Source organism: Nerophis lumbriciformis, linkage group LG15, assembly GCF_033978685.3.
Source record: "Nerophis lumbriciformis linkage group LG15, RoL_Nlum_v2.1, whole genome shotgun sequence".
NCBI lineage: Eukaryota > Metazoa > Chordata > Actinopteri > Syngnathiformes > Syngnathidae > Nerophis > Nerophis lumbriciformis.
In genome coordinates, this window is record NC_084562.2 from 39,536,544 (window position 1) to 39,554,792 (window position 18,249).

At 38.1% G+C, this 18,249-nt stretch overlaps 1 protein-coding gene across 2 annotated transcripts in view; it reads left to right on the forward strand.

The window, feature by feature from the left end:
* LOC133616255 (homeobox protein aristaless-like 4) overlaps nucleotides 1-17,393 on the forward strand; it is a 58,958-nt gene extending 41,565 nt beyond the window's left edge. For both annotated transcript variants that reach the window (XM_061975440.1, XM_061975441.1), the window contains exons 2-4: nucleotides 797-1,101; nucleotides 16,371-16,499; nucleotides 16,581-17,393. In XM_061975440.1, coding sequence (XP_061831424.1) covers nucleotides 797-1,101; nucleotides 16,371-16,499; nucleotides 16,581-16,901 — 755 coding nt within the window. In that variant the 3' untranslated portion in view covers nucleotides 16,902-17,393. The remainder of the gene's footprint in view (nucleotides 1-796; nucleotides 1,102-16,370; nucleotides 16,500-16,580) is intronic.
* The last annotated feature ends 856 nt before the right edge of the window (nucleotides 17,394-18,249 follow it).

Sequence of the window (18,249 nt, forward strand, 5' to 3'; positions counted from 1 at the left end):
TTTATAAACTCAGTAAATATGAACCTGGACACGTGAGGACTTTGAATATGACCAATGTATGATTTGGTATCAGATCGATACCTAAATTTGTGGTATCATCCAAAACTAATGTAAAGTATCCAAACAACAGAAGAATAAGTGATTATTACATTTTAACAGAAGTGTAGATAGAACATGATAAAATAGAAAATAACCACATTTTAACAGTAAATGAACAAGTGGATTAATAATTATTTTTTACAGCTTGTCCCTCATAATTTTGACAAAATAATATAATGATAAATGACAATATGTTACTGCATACGTCAGCAGACAAATTAGGAGCCTTTGTTGACAACATTGTTCTTCGATTGCAATAACAAACATATGTTTAATGTACCATACATTTTTTTGTAAAAATAAAGCCAATAGTGCCATTTTCTTGTGGTCCCTTTTTTTAGAAAAGTATTGAAAGGTATCGAAAAGTATTGAAATACATTTTATTGGTATCGGGACAACCCTATAATCTATTATGGTCTCTCATTAAGAAACAAAAATTACAACATTTTCTAAACATTTGCACTTTCACCTATTGTCTGCTTTTTGCAACGTCCTGGCATATCTCCCCCAAAATATTGTCTCATTCCACGGCAAAAGTGGCCGCTAACAAGTTGTTGTTTTGCAACAACATAGTTATACAGGACGGTTCTTTACCAGCCACGCCAAACAACAACAACACCCTTACTGTGACCACCCTCAGGGGGCATAAATAGAAATAAAACAATAACACGTGCTCGATCCCTGGTCTGACTTTCAGGTAAGGACACTTCCAGTCTGACAGACTCTGACTTGACTCCACTCTCCGACCATCCGACGATGGACGCCGGCTACCAGGCTGCGAAGGCGGCCTCTGATAGGTCGACGGGCGCCGATCTCGCCGGCCCCCACGACAAGGGCGACGGCGGCGAGAGCAACAAGGGCAAGAAGAGGCGCAATCGCACCACCTTCACCAGCTACCAGCTGGAAGAGCTGGAGAAGGTCTTCCAGAAGACGCACTACCCCGATGTTTACGCCCGTGAGCAGCTGGCCCTGAGGACCGACCTGACGGAAGCACGTGTGCAGGTAAGTCAAATTACTACTGAGTGTTTTAGTTTTCATAAGATCTAAGAAGAAACATTTATGTGTGAAGTAAATTGAAGACATATTGACATGATAAAGAAAATAAGAATCTTCAATAATAATAGAGTGAACAACCCGTGTCCACTAAACTCATGAAGTTCTGTCCGATCTTCTTCCAATGACTAAAAAGTGCTACTTTAATATTTATGTTGACATTAATTGAGTGCCGAATAGGACATTTCATGAAAAATAAGTCTGCTTGTGTTAACATGTCATGTATTATTGTTGACTTCATCATTATCTCTCAGCAGCCTGAAACAACAACAGCAATATAACTACTGTCTAGTTCATTTGTGGCCCGTGGCTCTGTTTTTGACTAGCGATTACAACCTTACACCAAGTACAAACAAAAAATGCCCAATTCCACCCAAAAAATGGGACCTAAATATCAAAATGACCGACCACCTTTGCATCTTGCTGTATGTGATCTTTGATGCTTTCTGTCCAGACTGTCTGAAATTGCACACCGCTGGGACTCTCCTCACTCATCTTTGCACTGACGTGCGACCTGATCACTGCCCGTGTAACAATGCGGTCAAACAAATATTTTTAATTTTAATTAATTTATGATTAATGCGATAATTATTTTCAATAACCGCATGCGTTAACGTTAACAGAGCTATTAAGAATTTAAAAAAAGCCAACTAACTGCCATATGTTAAAAATTATTATCTTCGAGGGTTGTAGCTGTCGATTATTTCAGTAATCAATCAATTATTTTTTCCAATTAATTTTCGTAAAAGACACTTTATATTAGGGGTTCCCAAACTTTTGACTCGGGGGCCGCATTGGGAATACATGCGGACTGAGATCATGAAATCCCAGACATTCTTTGGGTGACTGAAGACTCGCATAGGAGTAAACGGCATGATGGGAATGGGGTTTGTGAGGAAGTGCACAACACCAGGAATACCAGGAAGTGGTACGTTAGAGATTAATTATATTATTGGTCCATATTTTCACAATAAAAGCACTTCAGAAATGCTTTCAGGAGCAAGACAAGTCTGTGGTGCCTTCAACATCTGCAGCCTTGTACAGATAACGTCACTCACAGAAAAAAACGCTCTGAGACATTAATCTGGCGATGTGGGAGTGGGGGAGGCCAGGGGGCCCAAGGGGGCTGGGGGCCTGGGCCTCACATGTTGTGTTTTTGGAGAGCACGCTTTCATCAGCATATGAGGAGATGAGCTCAACTCTGCCGTGTTTTGATGGTGATCAGCGGCACGTTTATAAACATCCTTTCCTTGAGCGCCAGGTCAGACCCAGGTTTGCACCACACAACCCCTGAGACTGAAGCGTCACCATTTTGGCCCCCTTTGCAGTTTGCATGCGGTCTGTTTGTGCTGCGGCAATGCAAAACATTTCTCTTCTAGGTGATGGACAGGACGTGTGTGTGTGTGTGTGTGTGTGTGTGTGTGTGTGTGTGTGTGTGTGTGTGTGTGTGTGTGTGTGTGTGCGAGTGCATGTTCCGGACAACCTAAGCCAGTCGTATAAAATGTCAATGCAAGGCAGACTTTTACTTCCCTAAATGGATAATATAGTCATAAATAAATAATATAGTCATAAAATACTTCATTAATCTCAAAGAGAAATTCATAAACTGTATACAATATGCTACGTTGGCCAAAGATCCTATATGTGGCATGGGTGCTCTGATGTTTTTTAAGGATTTATTGAAAAACAAAGATCTTTTAAGTGGTAGGAATGTTCTGCTGTTTTTAGGGACACATTACAAAAAGGCAAGTCAAAGATCCTCTATATAACAGGCATGGCATTTTAGAATGTACGGCCAAAAAAAAAAAAAGTTAGGCAAAGATTCTTTATGTGATAAGGGCGCCCTGATATTTTTGGATAACCTACTGCAAAAAAATATGCTGGTCAAAAATCCACTATATGACAAGAGCCCACCGCTGTTTTTAAGAGCAACTACAAAAAAATGCTCGTCAAAGATCCTCTATATAGCAGGAGTGCGCCGCTGTTTTTAAAGACCTACTACAAAAAAATCAGGGTCCAAGATCCTCTATAAGACAAGAGTGCTCTGCGATTTTAAGGACTAACTGCAAAAAAAAATGCTAGTTAAAGATTCTCTATCTGACAGAAGTGCTCTGACATTTTTTAGGGACCAACTGCAAATAAAAATGCTAGTCAAATATCCTCTATATGACAGGAGTGCTCTGCCATTTTTAAGGACCAACTGCAAAAGAAAATGCCAGTCAAAGATCCTCCATATATCAGGAGTGCACTGCTGTTTTTAAGAACCTACGGCAAAAAAAAAATGCTAGTTAAAGATCCTCTGAGTGCTATGACATTTGTAGGGACCAACTGCAAAAAAATATGCGAGTCAAAGATCCTCTATATGACAGGAGTGCTCAGATTTGTTTTAGGACATATTAACAAAACATGTGAGTCTAAGATTGTCCATAAAACAGGAGTGCTCAGGTGTTTACAAAAATCTGCTCAAAGATCACTAATATGACAAAAGCGCACTGGCATTTTTAACTACTTACTGGAGGAAAAAAAACTGCTATTCAAAGATCCTCTTTAAGACAAGAGTGCTCTGCTGTTTCTTAAAGGATGTACTAGAAAATCAAGTTAGGCAAAGTTCCTCTATGCAACAAGAGCGCGCTGATATTTTTTGGAGGACCAACTGAAAAAAAATGCTAGTCAAAGATCATCTATACAACAGAAGGGCTCTGATGGTTGTTTTTTTTATCAACTACTGCAAAAAACCTGCTAGTCAAGGATCTTTTGTTTTTAATGACCTACTGCAAAAAAAAAAAAAAAATGCTAGTTAAAGATCATCTATACGACAGAATGGCTCTGATGTTTTTTTGTATCACCTACTGCAAAAAAACCTGCTAGTCAAAGATCCTCTTTAGGACAAGAGTGCTCTGCCGTTTCTTAAAGGACGTAATAGAAAATCAAGTTAGGCAAAGTTCCTCTATGTGACAAGAGGGCGCTAATATTTTTGGAGGACCAACTACAAAAAAAGAAAGAAAAAAGAAGCTAGTCAGAGATCCACAAAATGACAGTGTGCTCCTCCGTTTTTAAGGTACATACTGCCAAAAAATGCTACTTCAAGATCATCTATATGACAGAAGGGTTTTGATGGGCTTTTTTGTATCAACTACTGCAAAAAAACCTGCTAGTCAAAGATCCTTTATTTTTAATGACCTACTGCAACAACAACAAAAATGCTAGTCAAAGATCATATGACAGAAGGGCTCTGATATTTTTTTTTATCACCTACTGCAAAAAAACTGCTCTTCAAAGATCCTCTTTATGAGAAGAGGATTCTGCCGTTTCTTAAAGGATGTACTAGAAAATCAAGTTATGCAAAGTTCCTGTGCACTGATATTTTTGGAGGACCAAATGCAAAAAAAAAAAAAAAAAGCGAGTCAAAGATTCACAAAATTACAGTGTGCTCCTACGATTTTAAGGACCTACTGCAAAAAACCTGCTCGTCAAAATTCCTTTGTTTTTAATGATCTACTGCAACAAAAAAAAATGCTAGTCAAAGATCATCTACAAACCCTGTTTCTATATGAGTTGGGAAATTGTGTTAGATGTAAATATAAACGGAATACAATGATTTGCAAATCTTTTTAAACCCATATTCAATTGAATGCACTACAAATACAAGATATTTGATGTTCAAACTCATAAACTTTATTTTTTTTTGCAAATAATAAATAACTTAGAATTTCATGGCTGCAACACGTGCCAAAGTAGTTGGGAAAGGGCATGTTCACCACTGTGTTACATCACCTTTTCTTTTAACAACACTCAATAAAGGATTGGGAACTGAGGAAACTAATTGTTGAAGCATTGAAAGTGGAATTCTTTCCCATTCTTGTTTTATGTAGAGCTTCAGTCGTTCAACAGTCCGGGGTCTCCGCTGTCGTATTTTACGCTTCATAATGCGCCACACATTTTCGATGGGAGACAGGTCTGGACTGCAGGCGGGCCAGGAAAGTACCCGCACTCTTCTTTTACGAAGCCACGCTGTTGTAACATGTGCTAAATGTGGCTTGGCATTGTCTTGCTGAAATAAGCAGGGGCGTCCATGAAAAAGACGGCGCTTGGATGGCAGCATATGTTGTTCCAAAACCTGTATGTACCTTTCAGCATTAATGGTGCCTTCACAGATGTGTAAGTTACCCATGCCTTGGGCCCTAATGCACCCCCATACCATCACAGATGCTGGCTTTTGAACTTTGCGTCGATAACAGTCTGGATAGTTCGCTTCCCCTTTGGTTCGGATGACACGTTGTCGAATATTTCCAAAAACAATTTGAAATGTGGACTCGTCAGACCACAAAACACTTTTCCACTTTGCATGAGTCCATCTTAGATGATCTCGGGCCCAGAGAAGCCGGCAGCGTTTCTGGATGTTGTTGATAAATGGCTTTCGCTTTGCATAGTGGAGCTTTAACTTGCACTTACAGATGTAGCGACCAACTGTATTTAGTGACAGTGGTTTTCTGAAGTGTTCCTGAGCCCATGTGGTGATATCCTTTAGAGATTGATGTCGGTTTTTGATACAGTGCCGTCTGAGGGATCGAAGGTCACAGTCATTCAATGTTGGTTTCCGGCCATGCCGCTTACGTGGAGTGATTTCTCCAGATTCTCTGAACCTTTTGATGAAATTATGGACCGTAGATGTTGAAATCCCTAAATTTCTTGCAATTGCACTTTGAGAAACGTTGTTCTTAAACTGTTTGACTATTTGCTCACGCAGTTGTGGACAAAGGGGTGTACCTCGCCTCATCCTTTCTTGTGAAAAACTGAGCATTTTTTGGGAAGCTGTTTTTATACCCAATCATGGCACCCACCTGTTCCCAATTAGCCTGCACACCTGTGGGATGTTCCAAATAAGTGTTTGATGAGCATTCCTCAACTTTATCAGTATTTTTTGCCACCTTTCCCAACTTCTTTGTCACGTGTTGCTGGCATCAAATTCTAAAGTTAATGATTATTTGCAAAAAAAAAATGTTTTATCAGTTTGAACATCAAATATGTTGTCTTTGTGGCATATTCAACTGAATATGGGTTGAAACTGATTTGCAAATCATTGTATTCCGTTTATATTTCCATCTAACACAATTTCCCAAATCATATGGAAACGGGGTTTGTATATAACAGAAGGGCTCTGATATTTTCTTTTTTATCACCTACTGCAAAAAACCTGCTAATCAAAGATCCTTTAAATGACAAGAGTGCTCTGCTGTTTTTGGAGACCTGACGTAGTGCGAACTCTAAGCTGAACAGGCCTGACTTAAGCCCTTGGATTGCCAGTGTTTTTCTTTCATTAACTTCCTGTCCAGACAAGAATGTGTCCCTGCTGGGGTCTCCTGGGTTGAGGTGTGAAACTCTGCCCAAATGCCCCCCGAGAAAAAGTAGGCAGTGATATTTCGACCCACGTTTGCCGCTTTGCTCCGACTAATGAAAGCTCCAACATGGCAACCGAGGGCGCCACATGGCAGCAGATAAGAGCGGGGATGAGAGCCAATGACAAAAGGGGAGAGCAAAAGACAGGAAGTGCGTGCGCCCGCAGGTTATAACTCAGTGAAGCCCGCCGTGAGGCTCTCACAATCAGAGCCAAGTGGCTCAGATGTTGCAGCTTTACGGCCTCCGGCTCTCCCCGCGGCCCTCTTAAACGCTCGCGGTAAAAAGATAAAAGGGCTGAGAAGTGTTCTCTATTGCATTCACACGCGAAAGGACCTACGGTGCATGAATGGAGCGTCTCTGTCAATAAAACTCATTATGTGACGCGTCCTAAAGAAATGGTGGAAGTAGAGGTGGGGCGATACCGCAAATGAGGGTATCGATCCAAAACTGATACTGCAGTCGGTATCGATACTATCGATATTTGGATCCCGCGAACCAGAAGTACTTTTAATGAAAAAAAGATCTTGTCTGGTTTTGTTTGCTTTTTCTCTCTGCGGCTTTCAAAGACAGAAAGTAAGTTCAGATTGGAGTCATATGCATTACCGATACATGCTGGGGTCAGGGGTCAAGGGTCAGGGGTTGCGACAACACCACATCTCCCAGATTCTCCATCCTGTCAGTCCAGGGAGCTCACACAGCACAAAAGAAACATGAACAATAAGTCTGTATTTTTAGTTTGTTATACTTATCGTTACAGAGTATTTTTTTGGTTTTGGTTTTCCTTTTTCCGTAATAATAAAATAGACCATTTTTTGTTTTCGTCTTCTTTTTCTCAATAATAATAATAGGGTATAATAGAGTATTCTGTTTTTGGTTTTCCTTTTTTCCTGTAGTAATAGAATATATTTTTGTTTCAGTTTACCTTTATTCTGTAATAGTGTTGAGGTTTTCTTGTTTTATTATTATGGGGCGGTATAGCTCAGTTGGTAGAGCGGCCGTGGCAGCAACTTGAGGGTTGCAGGTTCGATCCCCGCTTCCGCCATCCTAGTCACTGCCGTTGTGTCCTTGGGCAAGACACTTTACCCACTTGCTCCCAGTGCCACCCACACTGGTTTAAATGTAACTTAGATATTGGGTTTCACTATGTAAAGCGCTTTGAGTCACTTGAGAAAAAGCGCTATATAAATGTAATTCACTTCATTTATTTTATTTCTCCCTTTTTTATGTAATAATAAGAGTATAGTAGAATTTTCCGTAATAATAAAATAGACCATTTTTGTTTTAGTCTTCTTTTTCTCAATAATAATAATAGGGTATAATAGAGTATTCTGTTTTTGGTTTTCCCTTTTTTTTCCCTGTAATAATAGAATATATTTTTGTTTCAGTTTACCTTTTTTCTGTAATAGTGTTGAGTTTTTTCTTGTTTTATTTTATTTCTCCTTTTTTATGTAATAATAAGAGTATAGTAGAATATTTTGTTTAGTTTGTCCTTTTTTTTCTGTAATAATATTTTTTTTGTTTGGGTTCAGTTTTCCTTTTTTCTGTAATAATAGAATATATTTTTGTTTCAGTTGACTTTTTGTCTGTAATAGTGTTGAGTTTTTTCTTGTTTTATTTTATTTCTCCCTTTTTTATGTAATAATAAGAGTATAGTAGAATATTTTGTTTAGTTTGTCTTTTTTTGTCTGTAATAATATTTTTTTGTTTGGGTTCAGTTTTCCTTTTTTCTGTAATAATAGAATATATTTTTGCTTCAGTTTACTTTTTGTCTGTAATAGTGTTGAGTTTTTTCTTGTTTTATTTCATTTCTCCCTTTTTTATGTAATAATAGAGTATAGTAGAATATTTTGTTTAGTTTGTCTTTTTTTTCTGTAATAATATTTTTTTTGTTTGGTTTCAGTCTTCCTTTTTTCTGTCATACTATAGTACAGTAGAGTATTTATTTTTGTTTTCCTTGTACTTTCCTATATAATAATATACTACAGGTTTGTTTAGTTTTAGTTTTTCTAAGATGTCCATTGCATTTGAAATAAAAATGTATGAAAATAGAATTACATGGCGTGAAATAAAACAAAGTGGATTACATTAAACAATCTAATGACAAATACTTTAATGACTCTAATCTATTTATTCTAAAACTGTGGTATGTGTACCACTTAAGGTACACAGGCTACCTCTCGTGGTACGCCAAAGCAACACTCAATCAAAAGTACAGTGTTTTATTTTCCATTATTCAAAGACAGCTCTACTGTTTAAACTTGTATAATGTTACAGTGGACAAAAATATTAAATATAATTATTAAATAAAACATCTGCTTTGTCAAAGATCCCTAATATTACAGAAGCACTCTGCTGGTTTTAAGAACCTACTGCAAAAAAATTCATTGCTAGCCAAAGATCCTCCATATGACTGGAATGCTCTGACATTTGGAGGGACCAACTGCAAAATAATTAAGCTAGTCAAAGATCCTCTATATGACAGGAGCACTCAGATTATTTTTAGGACATATTAACAAAAAAATGTGAGTCAAAGATTGTCTATAAAACAGGAGTGCCCAGGTGTTTACAAAAATCTGCTCAAAGATCCCTAATAAGACAAAAGCACACTGGTGTTTTTTTAAGTACCTACTGGAGGAAAAAAACTGTTAGTCAAAGATCCTCTTTATGACAAGAGTGCTCTGCCGTTTCTTAAAGGATGTACTAGAAAATCAAGTTAGGCAAAGTTCCTCTATGCGACAAGAGCGCGCTGATATTTTTGGAGGACCAGCTGCAAAAAAAAAAAAAGCTAGTCAAAGATCCACAAAATGACAGTGGGCTCCTCCGTTTTTAAGGACCTACTGCCAAAAATGCTAGTCAAAGAGCATCTATACGACAGAAGGACTGTTTTTTTTTGTATCAACTACTGCAAGTGAAGTGAAGTGAATAATGTTTATATAGCACTTTTCTCTAGTGACTCAAAGCGCTTTTACATAGTGAAACCCAATATCTAAGTTACATTTAAACCAGTGTGGATGGCACTGGGAGCAGGTGGGCAAAGTGTCTTGCCCAAGGACACAACGGCACTGACTAGGATGGCGGAAGCGGAGATCGAACCCGGAACCGAGCTATACCGCCCCAAAAAAAACTTCTAGTCAAAGATCCTTTGTTTTTAATGACCTACTGCAAAAAAGTAAATGCTAGTCAAAGATCATCTATATGACAGAAGGGGTGTGGTATTTTTGTTTATCACTTACTGCAAAAAAAAACTGCTAGTCAAAGATCCTCTTTATGACAAGAGTGCTCTGCCGTTTCTTAAAGGATGTAATGATAGCGCTACTGTTCAAACTTGTATATTATAACAGTAGACAAAAATATTAAATATAATTGTTAAATAAAACGTCTGCCTTGCTTTTAATAAATACTTAGGCCTACTATGTTACTGTATTTTAATGTTGGTCATTATGGTGGTACTTGGATGGCCAAGTTTTTTTCTGAGGTGGTACTTGGTGAAACATGTTTTGAGAACCACTGCTCTAAACTAATAACTCCAATGGTGCATACTGAAATTATTTTCTGTTATCAATAATTGAGATATTATTATGGTATATATCATTCATAACAATGCAATAGATGTAATAATGTAACATTATAAGACTAGTTTATTACAGTTTGCAGTAAAGTAGAACTGCATTATATCATTATGAGAGCTTCTTTGTATTTTGGCTTTATATTTAGTTTTACTATTTTGAGAGCTTTTGTATTCTGGTTAGATATTATTACGCACAGTTCTCAAAGGCAGACTTTCTGGTAGGGTTCATGTATTGCATCTCATTAGAATGTAGGTCTGATGTTGCGGTAATTATCCAGTGTAAAGTACAGTGCTACTTCATGATCATGTTTTATTGTGAAATATTTTCACCAAAATGGTGCCCCCATTTTCATATAATGCAAAAAAAAAAGCCACCGTGGGGCCAAAGAAGAGTTGTGAGTGCCAGCACTTTAAAAAAGAAGGTGATAAACACTATTGGATTTATAAAACTCCTTCATTAATTTACGAATTGTGGCAATACTGATACACAAACAATTATTATATTATCATTTCTCTAACTCTTAATATTTTACTTGTTAATTGCCTAAACTGCTTATTTTCTGCTGCAACGTGGTCCCTTTTACACTTCTTGAACTTTACTAAGCACTTATTTCTTGGTGATGTGTCAATACAATTTAGCGGTTAGCTTAGCTATTAGCATTCCTGCGAATGGCTTGCTCTCAGTCTGTAACATGTTTAGCCTCGTCCTCCAGTGATAATGATACATGATAATGATACTAAAGATACTAAGAAATGCAGTTTATTTACTGTAATGGAGGTGATTATCATTAACGTGACGCAGCGGCTCCACACTGCGTATTGAGACACATAATTAGCTGCTAGCCGCTTGTCTAAAAAGAAATCAGCCAGAGGGGATCGGCATGTGTGATCAACATTGAAAAACAGTAATGGGCAATGCTGATGGCGTACATTTTCCCGAAAATCAACCGATACTGATCGATCTGCACCTCGCAAGTATGAACCAATTGGTTGGTTGTTTAATTCATTGTTTGTATGTATTCTGCATTGTTATGTGCATGTGAAACTATAATTTCTGAAAAATATGTGTTCAGATTTTTAAGCGATTCATTGCATTTACAAGATTTCTTATGGGAAAAATTGCTTCAGTTTCCGATCCGTTTTTGGAAAGAAAACAAGAGTTTCCGCTTTATACAATAAGAATATCGTGGTGTAAATGTGCATTTAATGAACAGCAACACTAGCTGGAAGTGTTTTCCGTCACATTACCGGTGCTTTTGGGGGTGTTGGAAAGCCGAAGCCAGGCTGAGCCTCAGATTTCTTTTCAGCTGACATGAGTGACAGCGGAGGCGTGTTATCAATCCTCCGAGCGGCTCTTGCACTTCAAAGTGTTCCTGGGCCCGTGCGGCTCTCCTGCTGGGGCCTATTTGGCCTTTCTGTCTCGGGCTGGAACATAAATAAAGCCTCATTGAGAGTCCAGCAGCTACTTAAGCTGTCAGGGTCTTTACCAATTACTGTCACGACACAGTGTGTGCAACATGTACACATACAGTCACTCATAATAAGCAACACATTGCACTGCGAATGAATCATCATGCATTAGGAAGACAGGTATAAACTGATCCTGGGTCAGTTATGGAGGCCGACAGCGTCTGAAAAGCAGCTTTAGTGTGCAGGAAATGAAAAAGGAAAATGCAAACAAAGCTAAGTCGCAACCTCACATTTCAATGTTCCAGTTATTGCCTCCTAATCTTCCACGTTAAGATCTGATGTGTGAAACACTGGAAGCCTCCATGAGGCCAGACTGCTTGGGCCAATCAACGCACCGGCGGACTCTCGTCCCGCCTTCAGCCGCCGTGAGGTCACTCGGACACACAGCGACGCTTTCATTACACGGCGGACATGTCAAACATGGTTAGGAGACGCGTGGGCAACGCTGCGCTTGTCACTTTGCAAATAAGCACAGGTGAAGTGCAGGGTTTCATTTTGTTGTGTGAGTGAAGCTTGTTTAGAAAACCCGCCTTGCCTTTTTTTTGGCCAGCACATTTTCAGTGTTTCTTAGTACTTGCCTCTCAGAAATATTCAAACATGATCATACCTGAAATGTTAAAGGCCTACTGAAATGACATTTTTTTTATTTAAACGGGGATAGCAGATCCATTCTATGTGTCATACTTGATCATTTCGTGATATTGCCATATTTTTGCTGAAAGGATTTAGTAGAGAACATCGACGATAAAGTTCGCAACTTTTGGTCGCTGATAAAAAAAAAAGCCTTGCCTGTACCGGAAGTAGCGTGATGTCACAAGTTGAAAATCTCCTCACATTTCCCCATTGTTTACACCAGCAGCGAGAGCGATTGGGACCGAGAAAGCGACGATTCCCCCATTAATTTGAGCCAGGATGAAAGATTCGTGGATGAGGAACGTGAGAGTGAAGTATTAGAGTGCAGTGCAAGACGCATCTTTTTTCGCTCTGACCGTAACTTAGGTACAAGGGCTCATTGGATTCCACACTCTCTCCTTTTTCTATTGTGGATCACGGATTTGTATTTTAAACCACCTCGGATACTATATCCTCTTGAAAATGAGAGTCGAGAACGCGAAATGGACATTATAATACATTCACAGTGACTTTTATCTCCACGACAATACATCGGTGAAGCACTTTAGCTACGGAGCTAACGTGATAGCATCGTGCTTAACTGCAGATAAAAACAAAAAAAATAAACCCCTGACTGGAAGGATAGACAGAAAATCAACAATACTATTAAACCATGGACCTGTAACTACACGGCGAAGCTTAACAATGCTGTTGCTAACGATGCCATTGAATCTAACTTAGCTACGGGACCTCGACAGAGCTATGATAAAAACATTAGCTCTCCACCTACGCCAACCCTCATCTGCTCATCAACACCGAAGCTCACCTGCGTTCCAGCGATCGACGGATCGACGAAGGACTTCACCCGATCATCGATGCGGTCGGCGGCTAGCGTCGGATAGCGCGTCTGCTATCCAAGTCAAAGTCCTCCTGGTTGTGTTGCTGTAGCCAGACGCTAATACACCGATCGCATCTTTCTTCTTTGCAGTCTCCATTGTTCATTAAACAAATTGCAAAAGATTCACCAACACAGATGTCCAGAATACTGTGGAATTTTGCGATGAAAACTGAGCTTTTTGTATTGGATACAATGGCGTTTCAACCATCGACGTCACGCGCATACGTCATCATACCTAGACGTTTTCAACCGGAAGTTTCGCAGGAAATATAAAATTGCACTTTATAAGCTAACCCGGCCGTATTGGCATGTGTTGCAATGTTAAGATTTCATCATTGATATATAAACTATCAGACTGCGTGGTCGGTAGTAGTGGGTTTCAGTAGGCCTTTAACAGTATAGACTCAATTTTACCGGTGTGCTTTTATTTTGAAGGTTTGACTTTACGGGGCTATTGGATGTGTTGCACCAAGTGTTGGCGAGCTGACCGGAAGCTGTGCTGCTCGGGTTTCTTACAAGTATTACACTACAGCAGAAAAATAGAGAAAGCCATGCTAAGCGTTAAACTAAAGCTCTTGAATGCAAACAAAGATAGGTTGGTTGATACAAATATCGACAGTAACAATTTCAAGTATAGTATCACGATATGGTCGATACTACAGTGATATTTGCGTAGTGAAGTGAAGTATATTTATATAGCGCTTTTCTCTAGTGACTCAAAGCGCTTTTACGTAGTGAAACCCAAAATCTAAGTTACATTTAAATTAGTGTGGGTGGCACTGGGAGCAGGTTGGTAAAGTGTCTTGCCCAAGGACACAACGTCAGTGACTCGGATGGCGGAAGCGGGGATCGAACCTGGAACCCTCAAGTTGCTGGCACGGCCACTCTACCAACCGAGCTATACCGCCCCGCGTAGTTTTTGTTATTGTTTACAAACTCAGAAAATAAGTCCCTTGACACAGGAGGGCTTTTAAGGGCAAAAAGCAAAATATTCAAATTAGAACCATTGTATGGAAAGATTTTAAATATTAATTGATATTGTTACCCCACCATTCAGTGTTTTTGTCTGATAAAAAATTAATCATTCAATCAATTAGAAAATTTTTATTAGCAGTATTAGCATTGATATGGCCGATACTAGCCCTGTAACTAACTACCGTATTTTTCGGACTATAAGTCGCAGTTTTTTTCATAGTTTGGCCGGGGTGCGACTTATACTCAGGAGCGACTTATGTGTGAAATTATTAACACATTACCGTAAAATATCAAATAATATTATTTAGCTCATTCACGTAAGAGACTAGACGTATAAGATTTCATGGGATTTAGCGATTAGGAGTGACAGATTGTTTGGTAAACGTATAGCATGTTCTATATGTTATAGTTATTTGAATGACTCTTACCATAATATGTTACGTTAACATACCAGGCACGTTCTCAGTTGGTTATTTATGCCTCATATAACGTACACTTATTCAGCCTGTTGTTCACTATTCTTTATTTATTTTAAATTGCATTTCAAATGTCTATTCTTGGTGTTGGGTTTTATCAAATAAATTTCCCCAAAAAATGCGACTTATACTCCAGTGCAACTTATACATGTTTTTTTCCTTCTTTATTATGCATTTTCGGCCGGTGCGACTTATACTCCGAAAAATACGGTACTTAGTATTGGAACAATACCCATTTGTAGTATTATATTTTTTCTATGCATTCACTGTGGCCCTAATGGTAAACTGAGGGGTGCATGTCTCTATGTAGCTTCGAGAGATGGCCGGAAGTTTTGGAGCCAATCTCAACAGAGTAGGCGTCACTGTGGTGCAGTTTTTGCACAGAGAAGAACTCAGATTTATGGCAGTTCAAATGGTACAAAAATGATTAAATAAATATTTAAGCAATGACTTAAATGTGTCATGAATTAATTATAATTGGAATTAAATACATAAATGTGTAATTTATTTATTTATTTGATTTAAAAGTACACTGAGTTATTCAATCATTTAATTATTGATTTAATCATTTCATGATTTAATTATTGATATTACAATTTAATTATTTTACAATCCAGTTATTTCATGGTTTACACGTATTTTCACGAACCTTTGGTGGGTGAGTTTGACAGATAAAATACATTCATGAAAAGCTGACACAGGTTCATAAAATATTTTAATAATGAAATCTTTACATTATTAAATGATTAATTTATGAAATGATTTTACATTAAATACATTGACACATTTAAGTATTTGATTGTAATTATCCTGATTTAATGACACATTTAGGTAATTATATACAGTATATATTCCTTTTATTGTCATTGTAAATAATATACGAGATTTAGTTTAAAGCACAAAGTGAAACCCACATGAAGTACGCACATAAAAACCAACAACCACTAAGAAATGAACAATTCCATTCATACACACTACACACAAATGGAAAGCACACAGTGCCTAAAAAATATGCATTGATGACAAATACGCTATTTTTGTAATAAAAAGACAGCAAAATGTGTTAAAATGATGGTCAAAATGTACTAAAAAGATAGTAAAAAGTGATACAAAGATATATAAATATTACTTCACAAGCCAGTTTTTGTGCATTATTTAGTTTGTTGATGACTCTAGAAAGAGGTTCCGCAGCCTCCGAAGCAGAACCTCCTGGTTCTGTAACAGCTTCTTCCCTCAGGCCGTAAGACTCTTAAACGCATCATAATTAAATTATCCCCTCAACTTCCCCCAAAATGGATTAACTCGCTGGAATAAAAAAGACAATATAACATACATCCATAAACGTGGACGCATGTGAAAAAGTGCAATATATTTATCTGTACAGTAATCTATTTATTTATTTATATATATTATATATATTTATTTATTTTATATATATATTATATATATATATATTTATTCATTTATATATGCACCTTATTGCTTTTTTATTCTGCACTACCATGAGCTTATGTAACGAAATTGCGTTCTTATCTGTGCTGTAAAGTTCAAATTTGAATGGCAATAAAAAAGAAGTCTAAGTCTAAGGCTTGTGAATAAAAACTGTGTAACAGTCTGGTGGTGCTCGTTTTATCATTTAAATAAATATTTACTTATTTTGTCCCATTTGACCCTCCATAAAGATTTATCCTTAACACATTAATGTAGTATGTTATTAAAAACAACATACTATGTGGTTCCAATACCATTTTAAAAGCCCCGGAAATAAGTAATATAGGAAGTTACCAAATAAGGTCGACAACTCATCATGTCGTCCATACAGGTGTGGTTCCAGAACCGGCGTGCCAAATGGAGAAAAAGGGAGCGTTTTGGTCAGATGCAGCAGGTTCGAACGCATTTCTCTACAGCTTACGAGCTGCCGCTGCTGACACGCCCTGAGAGTTACGCACAAGTAAGTCAAACGTCGATTTGAACTACTGCGTCTACGTAATATACGCTCTACTTCATTTCCTGCTTCTTCTTTTTTTGTCAGATACAGAACCCATCCTGGATCAGCGGCAGCAGCGCGGCGTCACCCGTGCCGGGTTGCGTCGTGTCCTGCGACACGATGACCCCCTGCATGACCCCTCACCCCCACTCCGCCAGCGGGGTGTCCGACTTCCTGGGTGTTCCCAGCCCCGTAGGTCACATGGGCCAGGCCCACATGGGCGGCCTGTTTGGAGGCTCTCCGGGCATGGCTACGGGCCTCAACACGTACGATCTCAACATGGACCCTGACCGCAAGTCCTCCAGTATCGCCTCTCTGCGCATGAAGGCCAAAGAGCACAGTGCGGCGATATCTTGGGCCACATGATGTGTGGTTCCTACCGAAGGGGTGTGTGTGTGTGTGTGTGTGTGTGGGAAGGAAATCAAACCTAGCACTAACACTACAGGCAACGCTGACTACCTTCATTAAAAGTGCATATGCAAATGAGGAAGCAATTTGGGTTTGAGACTTTTGATGTGCAGAACTGATGTTGATACCAAACAGATTCATGCACTTATTTGCTCAAATACAGGAAGTTATTGTACAGCACTTCCAGTGCAATTTGGTGTTATTTCTTATTTAAATATTTTGCTTTTTTTTTTTTTACTATCTGCTGCCTCAGGAAGAGCAGTCGGACATAACACAATAACAAGCCGCCATCCTGGAGAAAAACACAAAGATTCAACATATCGAAGCACAACATTGTCAGCGCCCTGATGGTGTAAGACAGGGATGTCCAAAATGTGTTTTTTTTTGTTGTATCCGAAAAAGGCATTTAATTCATTATTATTGAGACATATGATTACCATACTTGCCAACCTTGAGACCTCCGATTTCGGGGGGTGGGGGCATGGTTGGGGGCGTGGTTAAGAGGGGAGGAGTATATTGACAGCTAGAATTCACCAAGTCAAGTATTTCATATATATATATATATATATATATATATATATATATATATATATATGTATATATATATATATATATCCTGAAAATATGCAAACAAAACTGTGTTTAGATGATTGATACTTCAAACTTGCATAAATATAACATGAATATAACATAACTTGGCTTCTGAGAGCTTCAAAATGTAATGAATAAAATGCTAAAGTTGTTGATAAACAAGCAATTATTTTAATAATTAAATATGGTCATTTTAAATGAATTATTATGATAATTTAAAATTAATTATTTCAAATATGTTTATTTTAATGTACCGGTATAATTCTATGGCTGGAATTAGGAGTCAGAAAAAATACAAATAAAAATACAATAAATTTTGATGTTTTTAGCAAAATATAGTAAACATTTATTTAGTTTTATTTTTTTTTAAATTAATAAATATATTTATTTTTAGGTACGATAAACATAATAATACAATTTATCTCTAGTCTGGATGATTTAATTCTTGTCACCCTGTTGTCCTCCCGTCGTGGAAAAAAAGGCTGTCCTCACTCAGGTCCGCATGGAGCTGGAGGGGGCGTGGCCTCCAGCTCCGGCTGAAAATCGGGAGGTTTTCGGGCGAGGCGTTGAATTTCGGGAGTCTCCCGGAAAATTCGGGAGGGTTGGCAAGTATGATGATTACACTAATTTGTTCTGTCACTTATAACACAAAGCTAAGATATTTTGTTCAGATAGCTTAGCGTATATTGAATACATTTCTTTACTGCACAAAATG